The sequence below is a fragment of the Sciurus vulgaris genome (genome assembly GCF_902686455.1).
Source record: "Sciurus vulgaris genome assembly, chromosome: 3".
Lineage (NCBI taxonomy): Eukaryota > Metazoa > Chordata > Mammalia > Rodentia > Sciuridae > Sciurus > Sciurus vulgaris.
This window is the reverse complement of record NC_136463.1, coordinates 3632115-3646178: the sequence shown is the minus strand read 5'-3', so window position 1 is coordinate 3646178 and position 14064 is coordinate 3632115. Positions and strand designations below refer to the sequence as shown.

Below are 14064 nucleotides of genomic sequence, written 5' to 3'. Positions count from 1 at the left end.
TCAGAAGATCTGGTGTCTGTGTACTTCAGTGTGGAGGTTACCAGATGTGGTTCTTGGTTCAGTTTTACCCTTGGTAGACACTGAAGAACTGGTTCAATTTCCTTTCTGTCAAATGGGGTGATGGCACTGGATTATCAAGGGAGCAGGGCTGCAGGATGCACATTGAATTTCTGTAGAATGACTAGGGGCACACAGCCAGGAGGGGTGCCCTGGATCTCGAGTCTGATGCTGTGTTGACGTTGAGCGCCCCGGGATAGGAGCAGCTCTGTTAGCTCAGAGCAGAGGAATGACAGTTGGGCAAAAGTCTTGTGTCTCTGGGTGTGGGGTCTCTGGCTTTGTACCTGTACACATGCTCCTCAACTTAAATGGGGGTGTGTTCTGATAAGTCCATTTTAAGTTGAAGATAAGTGAGTTGAAAAATAATGCAAGGGTAAATACTGTGAGTTGAAAATGCACTTGATCCACCTGACCTGCTGACCATCCCAGCTTAGCCACAGGAACATAGTGGAGTGCCAGGGGTTCCCCCATCACTTGTGTCTGCTGGGAGCTGCAGCTTGATGCTGCTGCCCAGCATCACCAGAGAATTATACCTGTACCTCCTATTGCTACCCTGGAAGGATCAAATTAAAAATTGGAGTTTCTAAGTGGTAGAGTAGTTGCCTGGCATGTGTGAGGCCCTGCGTTCCATTCCCAACACCACAAAACACGAAAAACAAAACAAATCAGAGTTCCTCTGGAACGCATCTTTTTTCCGCCTTCATAAAGTCACTGCCTTGTTGGTGGAGTGATTGGAAGTTGGCCTGGTGTAGTTCTGGTGCTGCTCTCCCTGCATCTGGGTGGTGAAGGACAGCTTGAAACCAGAGGCCTTTACCTGTGACTTTGGTCCCCAGAAATGGAGTCCTCAGGAGCTGCCCTTGGGATGCAGGCTGGGCAGGCTCCCACGCATGTCAGCAGCAGTCTGCTGGCTGCTCCTGTGCTTGTGGTTTGCCAGTTTCCTGTTGCTGGCCCTCATTCCTTGCCCTGCAGATGTGGCAGGACGAGGTTCTGGGAGCCAGGGTAGAGTCTATCCAGAGGCAACTTAGATGCTGCAGCAGACTCATCTGATTGGACGCTGGGCCCACCAGCCCCAGCCTGGTCCCTGTGAGCACTGGGGTGGGGAGGAGCAGCTCAGCTGTGTGCCCTGGTAAGCCTGTAAGTGTAGGGTGCCACATGCTGGCAAACTCACCTTAAGGGCTGCGACAGGCCGCTTTAGCAGAGGCTGAGTGTGAGCTACGTCAAGCTGTGTTCCAGCCTGTCAGCTTCCTGCCCGTGGAGGGTAAGTTCAGGGCAGCACTCATGCTGTTGCCTGGCTGCTTGCTGAGAGCACAGTACATCAACCATGTCCCAGCCCTGTCCTGAGAGCCAGCAGCTCTTTCACACAGGGACACCATGCCCACGCTGTGCACCCAGTGGTGCAGTGTCCATGTGCGGTCTAGCCCTGGGCTTGCATTTTAGGGGGAGGATCAGAAAGTGAGTTCAGTGAGTTCAGCTCAGTGACTTCATTTGTTCTGGATTCAGTACTCTACGCTAACAACACCACGTGTGTGGCCAGGGTGGAGCAGGCCCATTGGATTGAGAGATTGCTGGCTCTTGCTGACAGCGGAATCTGTTAATGATTGTGAGAATGTCACTATTTTTATTGTCTTCCTGATAGACTGACTGGCTCGGTGCCCAAAGGTGAACTGATGGTGAGAGCCAGAGAGCCAGGCAGCGCCACCCTTGCTGCTGGCCATAGTGAGAAGGCTCTCACCTGGAACCCTGCAGGGGTGCTCCGGGCTCGGGGGCTATGCTGGCTGTCACCTTAGGCTGAAGCACCCCAGCCGTGGGGTCTCAGAGCTGTTCTGACATCAGACCTGGCAGGTGCTTCTCCCTGGAGTGGAGGCCAGGGTGTCTTTTGCCTCCTTGTTTTCACAGGAGCCTAACCTCTCTGAAATCAATTGCAGAACACTGTAGGGTTCAGCAGGAGGGGCTGCGTGCACGTGCTTCTGGGAAAGATCCTCAGAGATGCTCCGACTTAAAGTATCCTCCAGCTCCTGCTTTCGAACTTCACTTAATCTAATCTTCCTATGTTGGAAGAGTCATTGTTACTCACTTTATTCAATCAGATATTTATCGAGGTCCTACCAAGTGTCGCACATCATTCAAGGCAGTGGGAATAGCTCCCTGGGCCAAGAGGAACTCTCCCCTCCTCCTGGGACTTTCAGTCTGATAGGAAGCAGATAGCGAGCAGAGGAATTTGTACAAGTGTGCACCAGGTGAAAAAGAGCAAGATAGGAGAAGGGATCCAGGCTGCCAGGCTTAGGAGACAGGCAGGGCCTCTCTGAGGAGCTGACATGTGGCAGAGCCTAGGTGAAGAGAGTGGGTGGCCCAGGCCTGTCTTGGGCAGGAGTGGCCCAGGCAGGGGGCAGACAGTAAAGCCCTATGGGCCTCGTGGGCTTGCAGAACTGCATGGCCTGGAAGTGGGGCCTGTGCCATCTTGCAGGAGGTGTCCAGGACCCATCAGAGAATGCTGGGAAGCCTCTACAGGGGACTGCAAAGCACTATGAACTGGTTCATGCGTCACATGGACAAGGTGACTGTTGAGAAGGGCAGAGGCTGGTGTCACTTAGTTTCTGAGGAGGAGGCCCAGAGCTGGGAGGCAGCAGGGGTCTTTGGACTTGAGTCCAGGTCTGTTCTCTTGTGACGTTCTACCCACGTGCTCTGTGGTGGGCTCCAGGCTTGGTAACGGCTGCCTTGGCCTCCGCTGCCCCCTGGGACCCAGGTCTGCAGTATTCCTCTGCTCTGTGAGCAGCCTGCACCTGGTCCGCTGCTGAAATCACTTTCTCCACAGCACGGTGCTTCCCGCTCTTCCTGCTGCAGTCCCTGCCGTTCCTGGAATGGTAGAGATGTTGGGCTCAAAGGTCAGGCCCTGGGGTGAGGAGCTGGGGCTCTATAACAGCTTGTGGCCTGTGCCGGAAGCATGTTTCCCGACAGCAGGTCCCTGCCACCTGACCCCGTGCACGAGCAGCCAGCATCCTGAGCTGTGCGGGCCTGACAGGAGCAAGGGAGATGAAACTGCACTTCAGGGGTTTTCTTGAGCCCCACCTGCTGGAAATTTCACGGCCATCCTCAGGGTGCAGTCCAGGGGTGAAAACCCTTGACTTGCCTGCCTGGAAGAGTTCAGATGGAGGAAGACTGTTTTCCCGGCAGGGCTTCCTGGGGCATGGCGCCCGGTGCCACCTCCGACGCGTGGGCAGCGTCCCTCCTGGGCAGTGCTTTCCATACGGTCTCAGTGTATCTCACCAACAGGGCCTGGTTGTCTTACCATTTGCTCTTTCTTTTCTTTCATAGCACTGGGGATGGAACCCAGGGCTCACACCTGCTAGGCAAGTGCTCTACCACTGAGCTGCACCCCCAGCCCTTTATTTTTCATTTGAGACAGGGTCTCACTAAGTCGCTGAGGCTGGCCTTGATCTTGGATCTTCTGCCTCAGCCTCCTGAGTCTCTGGGATTGCAGGTGTCCCAGTGTTTTCAAGAGGCTGCTGTTGTCATGAGAAAGCAGGGACCAGCAATGGCAGGTGGCAGAAATCTGTTGTCTTTGGTCTGAGTCTGCTGGAATTCCTACCCCGCGCCTCATCTCTCCCAGCTCCATACTCTGGGAAAAATTGGGCCTGGGGTGAGGCAGAGTCTAGTGGCTGTGCACATGAAGAGCGGTCAGTGCAGAAGAGCAGCCTTGCCTTGGACCCCTGGTATGGTGAGCCATCCAGAACAGATCTGCCAGAGCCAGGCAGAGGGCACAGCCTTCCCCGCCTGTGGCCTCTTGAATTGTCTGCACAGCCAGAGGCCCTATTGATGAAGAGGGTAGAGGGCAAGCAAGTGGCTTTGATGTGGCCTTCTGTAGAGGAGGGGACGAGCCCATTACAGGAATAGGCAGCAGAGCCTCGTCACCTCTTACCCAAGACATTCTTGGAAGTGCTCCTGCTCTGAGTGAGAATTAGGAAATGGTCTTCTATTTTGGGAATGTGGTGTGCATTGCAGACTGCCAGCTCGCTGTGGTCATGCAGGTCTGTGGGCCTTTGAGAGCGTCGTGTTACTGAAGGAGACGTGGTGGGAAGTTGGTCCCGTGCAGTTGCCCACAGGGGCCTGTGAGCCTGTGGTGACACACTGGGTCTGGTTTTCTGGCGTGAGTGAGGGTGCAGAGAGGAGGCCACGCTGGATCCATGCTCGCTGGAGGAGGAGGAGGTCTTGAGCAGCATTGTTCTTGGGAGGTAGGTTTGGGGAATCTTCTGTTAGGAGTTTTTTGGGCAGCTGAGCTGTGAAAGCAGGTCCTGGGACTTCGGAGGTTATGCAGAACAGGGGACCTGCCTGGTTGTCTTGGACAACAGGTTAGGATTCCGAGAGAACCCATGATCTTTCAGAAGTGTCCCCAGGGTATGGTGGTATGGTCAGACATGCAGCTCCCCCATCACACAGTCTTCCTGCTGAGCCTTGATTGATCGCCTAGTAAAAAAGGGGAGCCAGTGTTTCTCTGAGAGAGACGGAAACTTGCAAGACCCTCGGGTCCTCTCCTTCATTGGACTGAGATGGCCTTTGCCTAGTGCAGTCGGAAGGGAAGTCCCTGGGCCCCTCTGAGAGCAGAGGTCTGGCTCTGGAGCCCTTTTGGGCTTCACAACTTTTTGGTGTGTAAACATCTTGGTGTGTTAGTAGGGAGACTTGTGTGTCCCGAGGTTAGGGTTAGGGTTAGGGTCCCGAGGTAGGAAGGGTGGCAGCTTGTCCTCAGGCAGGTCTGTTCTTACCCAGTTACCTGTGTCTTCCCCACCAGCCTACTGGCCCAGGCAGAGGGTCGCTGTTCCCTACCGCTGCTTCCCTGGCCTCCCCCTTGCTCCCAGGAGCTCTAGGGCTGGGACAACAGCTGCTGCCTGTGTGGGCCTGAGCTTCACCGGCAACTTGGGCAGGCCCAGAGGTGGCAGAGGCAGTTCAGTGCTGGGATTGAAGCCCTGCCCTCTCTGGGGCACAGTTGTAGGTGGGTTGTGAGAGCAGACCTTGAGGCCAGCCTCACCAGTTCCCTCGAGGAACCCAGCTGCTCATCCTGCAGGGGACCCAGGCCACAGCACAGAGTGGTGAGGTGTGCAGAGCAGTGCTGGTTGGGGTGTCTGTTGCGCCTCAGCATGGGGCATGGGGGTGGAGCCACCTGTCCACCTGCGTGCCTGGCCAGCTGCTTTTCTCTTAGGTTGACATAGTCGTGGTGTGGACATTGGCAGATTCTGCGCTCATTTCCTGTCTGCCCATTTCCTTTTCCCTGCAGGCCTCTGGCTGTACCTGGCAGGGAGCAGCCTGCCCTGTCTCACGCTGATTGGCTCTCCTAATTTTGGGTACAGGTCAGTTCACCGGGACCTGGAGGCCCAGATCGCCATCGTGACAGAGAGCCGAGCCCTGCAGCAGCAGCTCCACCAGGTTGGTTGACGTGGTGGGATTCCCAGGTGTGCAGGGTGCAGCTGGTGCTCAGCCTGGCCCCGTGTCACTGGGCTGCCCCAGGAGTTATCCCCTGACATTGTCTGCCGAGACAGTGAGACCAAGGCTGAGAAAGATCATAGGTTTCCCCAAGTCTGCAGTGATGTGGTAGCAAGGCCTGAGAGACCTGCCTCAGAGCCAGGCCCTTGATCTTGCAGCTGTGGAACTGCGTGGACCTGTTTTGGGGTCTTCTATGCTGTACAGAGGGTCTACCTCTTCTAAGAACAAGGGCGTCTCTTAAAGGGCCAGCAGTGGATTTGGCCCTCCCTAGATGGTAGCAGTGTTTTCTATTTAAGTAGATAAGAAAGTCACCAAGAATTCATTTGCGTTTTTATATACATCTCGGTGTTTGGTTACCTACAGCAGTGTTGATGGGCTTTTGAAATGGAAGCACGGGTCCCATTGGGTGAGGCCTCGACAGTGTTTTGGACTCTTGAAGGTGTGGCCCTTATGGTAGCACCTTTCCATGGGAAGCATCAACTTCCCCTCCTGAGTCACAAGAATGCAGAAATGCTGCTACAGGCCAGGCTTCAGAAGCATCCGCTGACCTTGCGCAGCTCTTACTCCAACCTTGGGGAAGGGCTGCTGAGCTCTTGGACGAGGAGGAGCTACCCCCTGCAGTCTCCTGTCAGTGGCAGAGCAGGCCTGGGTGGCCACCGTGGCGCTGGATTTATCCAGCAGGTTTCCTCCCCAAAGCTGAGAGATTCCAGTAAGGGGGCAACCGCTGGCCTCAGAGCTCAGCTTGTAGGAAAGTCAGATCACTGCTTCCGCCCGGTCCTGGACTCCGGCCTCTAGTGCAGAGAGAAGTGTGTGCCCAACTGGAGAGTTGTTGGTGATTTTGGCCTGGGGAGGGGATGAGTTCTATGGGGAGCCTGGGTTGACTTGAGAAGTAAGTGCCCAGGCCTATGCCCAGGGTCTTGGTACTGACTTTTCCCCACTTCCTGAGTCAGGGAACTCAACCCACATCCTGGATCTTGAGAAAAACTGGGCTGGTTGTGGTTGGGAACTGCTTTCTCAAATAACATATTTGGGATATTTTCTTCCCAAACCTGCATCCCAGGGGCTTTGGATTGTGGGAGGGTGGTAGAGAGATTGATTTCTGTGCCTGTGAATTGCAGAAATGCATTTCTAGATTGTTCTGCCTGTCTTCCTCTGTGCCAGGATTACAGTGCGTGGTCCCCAAGCACCAAATGCTGTTGGTGCTATGCAGCCCCACACCAAAAAGTCCCTGCAGTCCCAGCAGCCTTAGGTCTCTGCTCTCAGCAGCTGTTGCTGGAGTTCTCCTGGGACACAGGGAAGGGCCCTGGCCATGTCACGTGGAGCTCTGGGAATGGGGAGATGTCTTTATAAGAATCCAAAGTCCCTCCCTTCACTTAGTGCATGCAATAAAAATGGAAAGCTTCCTGGCTTTGTTCAGAGAACAGTTTTCCACTTGTGACCCAAGAAATACTCCCTCGAAAAGCATTGTGACCCTGGCCAGCTGACTTCCTTCTGCATCCCTGTTGTGGAGTCTGAGGACACAGAATCGTTTCTGGTAATCTCATTGCAACCTTGGCCGGGTGGTCACTGGAGAACACAGAGCTGCAGCTGCGTTTGTGGAAACTCATGCAGACCAGCCCCCAAGCCCAACGCTGGCTTTTCAGGCAGGCACCTCCTGCCAGGGATTTGGAGCTCGGCAGCAGCAGTTGGGAGGCCAGAGAATTAGGCCCCCTGTCTGTGACACCTGGAGCTGGGTAGAACGGGCTGAGCGTCTCTGTGTGTGGATGTGGCTCCAGGGCGTGCTTCATGACAGCAGAGAGGGTGCAGGAGGAAGCGTGGCCACCGACATGGAAGACGTGGTCTTCCCTCACACAGTGTCTGTCTTGTGTGACCCTGCAGTTGTGGGGGTGTGAACACAGGCATGACCCAGAACTTGTCGATAAGACACAAACTCGGTGCAGTGGGGCTTGGTCCCCAGCTGCTGCCTGGCCGTGAGGCTTGGTTAGAGGAGGACATGCCCTGCGGACACGTGACTGAAGGAAGCGGCATTCTCCTGGAGATCCTGTACACACTTGGAGGCAAAGCCTGTGCACCTGTTCCAAACGTGACGGTAGTAAACATTTTGTTGTAAAAATTAAAAGAAACTCGCCTTTGGTCAGAAGTCATTTTGCTTGTTCCCTTTTATTCTGTGTACATGTGGAGAGGCATGACTTTTTAAAAAAGGAATTAGGATTACTGCTGGCCCTCCATACCCATCGGTTCTGAATTCAGGGATTCAACCACCCATGGATCAAAATGGTTGGAAAACCATTCCAATTGTACTGAATATGTGCAGATTTTCCCCTGAAACAATACAGTATGACAGCTATTTATGTGACCTTTTCCTTGTCTAAGATGTCGCAGGTAAGGTGGAATTCAGAAGTCCCCCAGGGACACGCCCACATGGATGCTGTGCATTCAGTGTCAGGGACTTGGGCACGCTCAGGGCTTGGTGTTTATGGGGTCCTGGAGCCTGTCCCCCGGGAGTGCCAGGTGTGTATTCCACGTCTAGCTGCTTCTGCCAGGCGCTGTGCATTCTGCCCTGCTGTTAAGCGTCCTGTGACACGTCTGCCTCGTGGTGAAGGCTGTCTCGCCACGTGGGTGTCTTGCTAAGGTGCTTTTGGACGTGTCAGTGGTTTCCAGTTTCCCATCACAGTGCCGGTGTGATAAGTGTCTGTGTGCAGATACCCTCGTGCTCAGTTCTGAGTGCACAGCTCTGTCTTGGGAGAAGCCTGCAAGCGGAGCTTTTGAGGCTTTTGATACCTGTCGCAGGATGGCCTTGGAGAGAGATGCCTCTGTGCCCTTTCCACAGCAGTTTACGTCAGCCAGGGTGACGGCATCACACATACTACCAGTTTGCTGGAAGGAAACTGTCTTATTTAAAAGATGTTTTTCTTTGTGGTGCTGGAATTGAAGGAGAGTCCTCTGTGCTGCGTGCTGGGCCAGGCTGTGTCCTTGCGCTGCACCCTGCCGGCCCCCCATGGCGGTGCACACTCCGTGTATCTCACTCTAATTAGGATCCCAGTTGTGGCGTACACGACATCGAGTTGGTGAGCTTTGACAGCACTTTTTCCACCAGGCGTGTTTCCTCAGCTCTAAGTGGGAGAAGCGTGGACACCCGTGTGTCCCCAGCACCGGGCCTCATAGCCTTGCCGTGCCACCGGACACCCCGCTCCTCCAGCCTGACATGGGAAGTCAGTGTTTTCTAGGCTGGTCTGAGGGCCGTGTTACCTGGTGCTGGAGGGACTCTAACTACTCCTGTCTGTTTTCCTTCCTCAGGAGCAAGAGCAACTCTACCTGCGGTCAGGTGTGGTGTCCTCTGCCACCTTTGAGCAGCCAAGTCGGCAGGTGAAGCTGTGGGTGAAGATGGTGACTCCACTGATCAAGAACTTCTTCTGAGGACACCAGGTGCCGTCTCTGCACCGCCTCTCAGCTCAGGGCAGAGGGGGTCCCACTAGCAGAGACCCTCCTGAGGACCCTGGGGGCTCTTTCGCCTTCCTGACTCAAGCACGCAGAGGCTGCTGTAGGGTCTGGGTAGCTGTCGTCAGGGTTTCTGAAGACAGAGCTAAATTAGGCAGCTGATTCACCTCTTGTCAGGTGCCAGTCACACCAATGATGGGGCCACTGGCCCCATCAGCTGTGTGGGGTCAGCTGTGTGGTCGCGTCTGCTTGCCCTTGCCAGGGCCGTGTGAGGCCTCGGGCGAGGGGCAGGCAGTCTGTCCTTCCCTCCTCTTGCTGAGCGGGACCCTGCAGGAGACAGCTGTGGGAGGAGGAGGAAGCCCCTGAGAGTGGAGAGGGGCTCTGGCCTGCTGCTCTGGCAGCTGCAGCTCGGAGCCAGGTGGTGGCTGAGCTAGACCTTGGGCTCTGCCTTGCCATCCCCATGAAGCTCTGGTGTGCAGTTAGGGAGCATGGCGTTCTGTCTCCGACCCAAAAGCCGCCTGCCGGGCCCAACCACCCCTGCTGTCTTGCTGCCTGAAGGTCAGCAGGGAGGGGTGGCCGCCATGAGATGGGATCTCTCTGCAGTGGCTCCCCGTGTCCCTGAGCACATTCTGGAGGGCCCCAGAGAGGGTGGGTATCCTGGGTCTTCTGCTCATTGGCGTGTTTGGGACTTCAGTTTGAGGGTAAGGGGGAGTGAGGAACCACCAGAATTGGGGGGTGGCACGTGCTTCTGTGTTGGCACCAACCATGTTTATAGTGTAGGGTTCCTTGGCTCTTTACAACCTCATTTTTTAAATTTTTTTGCATTTAATCCTGTAGTCTTTTCCTTGTTATTTTAATTAGTTGTGTGTGTGTGCACACATACACATGCGCGGGGAGGGGTACTGATGATTGAATCCAGGGACATTCTGTCATTTAGCTATGTCCTAGTCCTTTTTATTTTTATTTTTCGAGACACAGTGTTGCTAAGTTGCTGAGGCTGGTCTTGAACATGAACTTGAAATCCTCCTGCCTCAGCCTCCTGAGTTGCTGGGATTACACGTGTGTGCCGCCTCTCCCAGCTCATTTTGATTTTTTATTTGACTCAACATCCACCTTGCGATTCGTTGGTAATGTCAGCTCATATTCTGTGTTATCTCAAGCATGGCATTTGGAAGCCACATGCCTGCATATTTACAGAAGTCTGCCTGCCCCCATTGTCTTGGGATCCAGTTTCAGAACTCGCCCAGCCTCAGCGTGTCAGGTGCTTGAACCTTACACAAAGAGACCCCAAGCGTAGCAGCTCATCCTTTAGGGGAGCCAGACTGGAGTCCTTCCCTATACCTTGTGCTTCTGGAAGCAGTTGCCCCTGCCTGCCTCCTGAGAGATGGCATCCACCAGGGTCCCCTTTTATGGGTTCTGAAAGGTTGTGCCTGCTGGCCCCATCCCCGTGGGGCTGGCTGTGTGCCGGGAGCAAGGATGCTGAGTGGCTGTGCCACCCCCCACCCCGCCCGGCTTGCAGCACATGGTTAAGGCTCTTTGTCCTCAGGCTGGTTACTAAATTGTCCCTAGGGACATTGAGTTGAGAGGAGCCACAGGAATGGCAGGGGCTTTCTTCACCAGCATGCGCATTCCTAGGGTTTCTGCAGGACCGCAGTAAACACCATCGCGCCACAGCCTGGCTTGAGCAGTCCTGTCCCCGCTGCCCCCTTTGTCTCTGCTAATGACCTTCAAGGTGTCCTGGGCAGGTTCTTCTGCCCAGGAGCTTTCCCTAACTGTGCTCAGCAACCAGGAGAGGCAGAGACCGGAGGCCCTAGTTTCTCTTCCAAACAGTGCTTTCCTCCTCACTGTGTACAGCCCAAAGGTGAATCATCCTTTGGAAAGTTTGGAGATAGTTTTGTCAACTACCCACAATATGTACATGTGGAATAAATTACTGTTTTATTTTAGGCTGTAAAGGCAAAATTGGAAAAAGTTCACATTTTGCGGCTATTACCGGGGAATGGAGATGAGCTGCTGGTGGCAGGCCACTGGCAGCCTTCTCTCCTCCCGTTGAGGACTGGCCGGTCCCTGCGACCTGGTTATAATCAGCTGAAGTAACCCCTCCTGGCCAGCAGGGGCATTGGCAGTAGTTCTGCTTCCTTCCCTGTGCCCCAGGGGCTCAGATTCCCTCCTGATCTGAGGTGCTTTTCCTTTGCCCTGATCAGAACCTCTGGGCCTCAGGGTTGCTGTTGAGTATGCACTGCTTCTTCGCCCGTGGTTTGGGTGGATATACTTGTAAAAAAGACCTTGCCAAACTTGAAGACCGAGCTGAGGTTAGAGCGCATTCCTAGGGCGTCTGCTAAGGTCGAGCCTATAAAGCTATGTCTCACCCCCTGGAACCCATCTTACCTGGGGCTCGTGGGCTCTGTGCCTGCTTGCCCTGGCTTCCAGACTTTTGGGTAGTTGTCTCCTCCTCTTGTCTGCACCCCGCTGCCCCAATTGGCCTGAGTGGCAGCCTGGTCACATTGCTGGAATGCCTTCCTTGGCGTGGCCACAGGGCCCGTTGGGCCTGGCTGCCTCTCACTACTGTGGAAGTGATTCCGACTGCAGACAGCAGACTTCCTGCTAGTCCGAGGGCTCAGTACTCCCACCTGCAGCTGCCCGGTGACTGGGGCAGGCTCCCTTGGAGCAAGGAGGGGCTGTGACAGCCATCTGCCTTTGTCCCCACTCACTCAGGACAGATAGTTGCTGGCAACTGAGCACAGGTTGTATATGGGCAGTGTGGTTCTCCTGAGCTGACAGATCGAGGGGAGTTTTTAGGATGTCATGTGAATGAAGCTTAGATACGTTGAAGGACTGCTCGCAAGGAATAGGAACGTGGCTTTCCTTATGCCAGGAGTACGGTTCACAAGGGAGAGGCCTCACTGGGGCTTGGAATTGGGTGGAAGCTGCTACTGAGCAGCTAAAATAGCCATCTCCCAGCCTGGGCTGTACGGTTCACAGGGGTACCTCCGGACTCTGCACACCCTCCTGCTGGCCCTGCCTGATGGTGGGGGTGGGGATAGCGGAGAGGAGAAAGTATAAATCTCCCCCGTGCCTTGCTGTGGAAAAGGGAACTGTGAACCCCCAGGACACACAGGACACCACCTCACAGTTAAGGTAGTCCCCTGAGGTCCCCACTGTCTTGCCCTGTGGTTTCAGAAAGTGTGGGCGGCTGAGGAGAAGCACCCTAGGCGGAAGCGGCCCCCGCATGGAATAGTTTCCTGTTCTAGATGCAGGGGTGGAAGGTGGGGAGTATCGTTTGTCAAAGCCCTTTTGTCCTTGGAGAGGAGTGCGACCCTGGTCCCTCGAGTGGGGCTGCGCATGGTGTCAGACCATATGCTGCTTGCACCCCCTCTTCCCCAGGAGTCAGGATTTGGAGGTTTGGCTCCTGCAATACTTGCCCTGGGCTGCTGGAATCGGGGCCCTGCCCAGCTGCACCAGGCTCTGGCCAGCCTGAGGCGCTGAGCCCAGCTGGATGAGGACAGCCGAGTGACTGCGGAAGCTTTAATCTGCACCCCTCTTGTACACCAGCCTCCACCCTCCCGTTAGTCCAGGTTTGCTTGGTTACAAAGCACCTTGATTATGTAAGAGAAAAAACAACCATCAGTTCCCATAAAGAGCAGGTGACAGTGGCAAGGCCTGTCTCTGATTGTAGAGTGTGGTTGACTTGGTTCAGGTGGGGCCGTCGGGCAGGACCAGCAGCCGGTCACACCTGCAGCAGCAGCGCCACGGCCGCCAGGATCCATTTGGCTGCCTTCTCTTTAGTCTTGAGGTTGAAGGTCCAGACGTAGGTGGGTCCGCGGATGCGCGTTTTGTACACGGGGCACTCATAGATGTTCTTGGTCTCCATGCGGTCCACAGGGATGGCCTTGATGAAGATGACAGGCATGGCTGGCGTCAGCTCCTTCAGACGTGCTTCCGTGATGACTCCGGTCTGGGTGTCCCAGCGAGCTCCTGCAGGGACAGCATGGCCAAGGGTCAGGGCAGCCCTGACGTGGCCAACAAGTCTAGTCTGGTGTGCTGGCAGTGAGGGAGGGGCACATGGGGAGAGAGGCCCGGCCTCACACCCCCACCCTTTGCGAGGAGGCCAGCGTCCCTGAGACTCCTGAAGAGTTGAGGCCAGAGCCAGGGGCAGGGGGTGCAGGTGTCCAGAGGACGCTGTGGTGAAGGCGGCACGTCTGCCTGCCCTGTGCATCTCGCTCTGCGCTGAGGAACAGCTCTGCACTAAGGCTCCTGGGTGCCATCTGTTCAAACCTGGGGTGCGTCCAGAGCTTCATCTGTCGGCTTTCTCACTCTGTGGCAAGAAGTCCTAACCCAGCTGAAGCACAGCGTTCCCTCACGCTCCTGCTGGCGCCTGCCCCCTGCGTACGTGTGCAGTGTACGTGACTATATATGTGCATATGGAAATACTCTGCCTTGAACCAGACTGCGGCCATTTCTACTCATCATGTTCAATGATGTTTGTATTTTCTGTCTGGAATTCCAAAATAAACGTGGGGAACGGCCGCTGCTGTTTGTCTTGGATGCCGTGAGAACGGGGTTTCTCGGCCTCTGCCGGCCCTGCCTGATGTCGGGTGGGGGTAGTTGTGGAGTGGCTGGGGTTTGGCCGAGGAGCGGCTGCTCTGCTCAACATGTCTGAGTGAGTGGCCTGCCTCTTGGTGGCAGTGGGCTGAGGGGGCCAGTTCTAGCCGGCGCCTCCATCTCTCTTCCCCCTTCTCTGGTTCCCGGCTGTGCGGATGGTGACACGGGCTCTGAGACTGGGGGCCAGGCGGGCCTCCCGTCCCTGAGCTCCTGCCTGGAGACTGGCAGGGCCTGGACAGGAGCGCGGCAGAGGTGGGCTCCTGGCTGGGGGCCAGCCAACGTGCCTGGCAGCACACGGCTCTGCAGGAGGCACGCCGGCCCTGGCCCTGCACCTGGCTGGAGGGCGAGTTCCTCGGGTCTGCACGGCCGTGGGCTGAGCGCACAGCACTCTTGGCTTCTCCTCAGCTCGCCGACTGGAATGGTCTGCGTCCTCCAGCCCTCAGTCCTCAGAACCCACCGACTCCAGTGGTCAGCGTGCTCCAGGCTGTCGGCTCG

The 14064-nt window shown here is 55.7% G+C and overlaps 2 protein-coding genes across 4 annotated transcripts in view; one reads left to right on the top strand and one right to left on the bottom strand.

The window, feature by feature from the left end:
- The window catches only part of PGS1 (phosphatidylglycerophosphate synthase 1), a 36823-nt gene extending 23330 nt beyond the window's left edge, over positions 1 to 13493 (top strand). Inside the window, exons 8-10 of one of the 3 annotated variants that reach the window (XM_079131099.1) lie at positions 5324 to 5472; positions 8827 to 8955; positions 12850 to 13493. In XM_079131099.1, the coding sequence (XP_078987225.1) occupies positions 5324 to 5472; positions 8827 to 8946 (269 nt within the window). In that variant the 3' untranslated portion in view covers positions 8947 to 8955; positions 12850 to 13493. Of the gene's footprint in view, positions 1 to 5323; positions 5473 to 8826; positions 8956 to 12849 lie in introns of those variants that run through there. The other 2 variants (XR_013762435.1, XM_079131100.1) reach the window with 2 other exon arrangements.
- LOC306657409 (dynein axonemal heavy chain 17) overlaps positions 12326 to 14064 on the bottom strand; it is a 100307-nt gene continuing 98568 nt past the window's right edge. Inside the window, exon 71 of the mRNA XM_079133365.1 lies at positions 12326 to 12942. Coding sequence (XP_078989491.1) covers positions 12695 to 12942 — 248 coding nt within the window. The 3' untranslated portion in view covers positions 12326 to 12694. The remainder of the gene's footprint in view (positions 12943 to 14064) is intronic.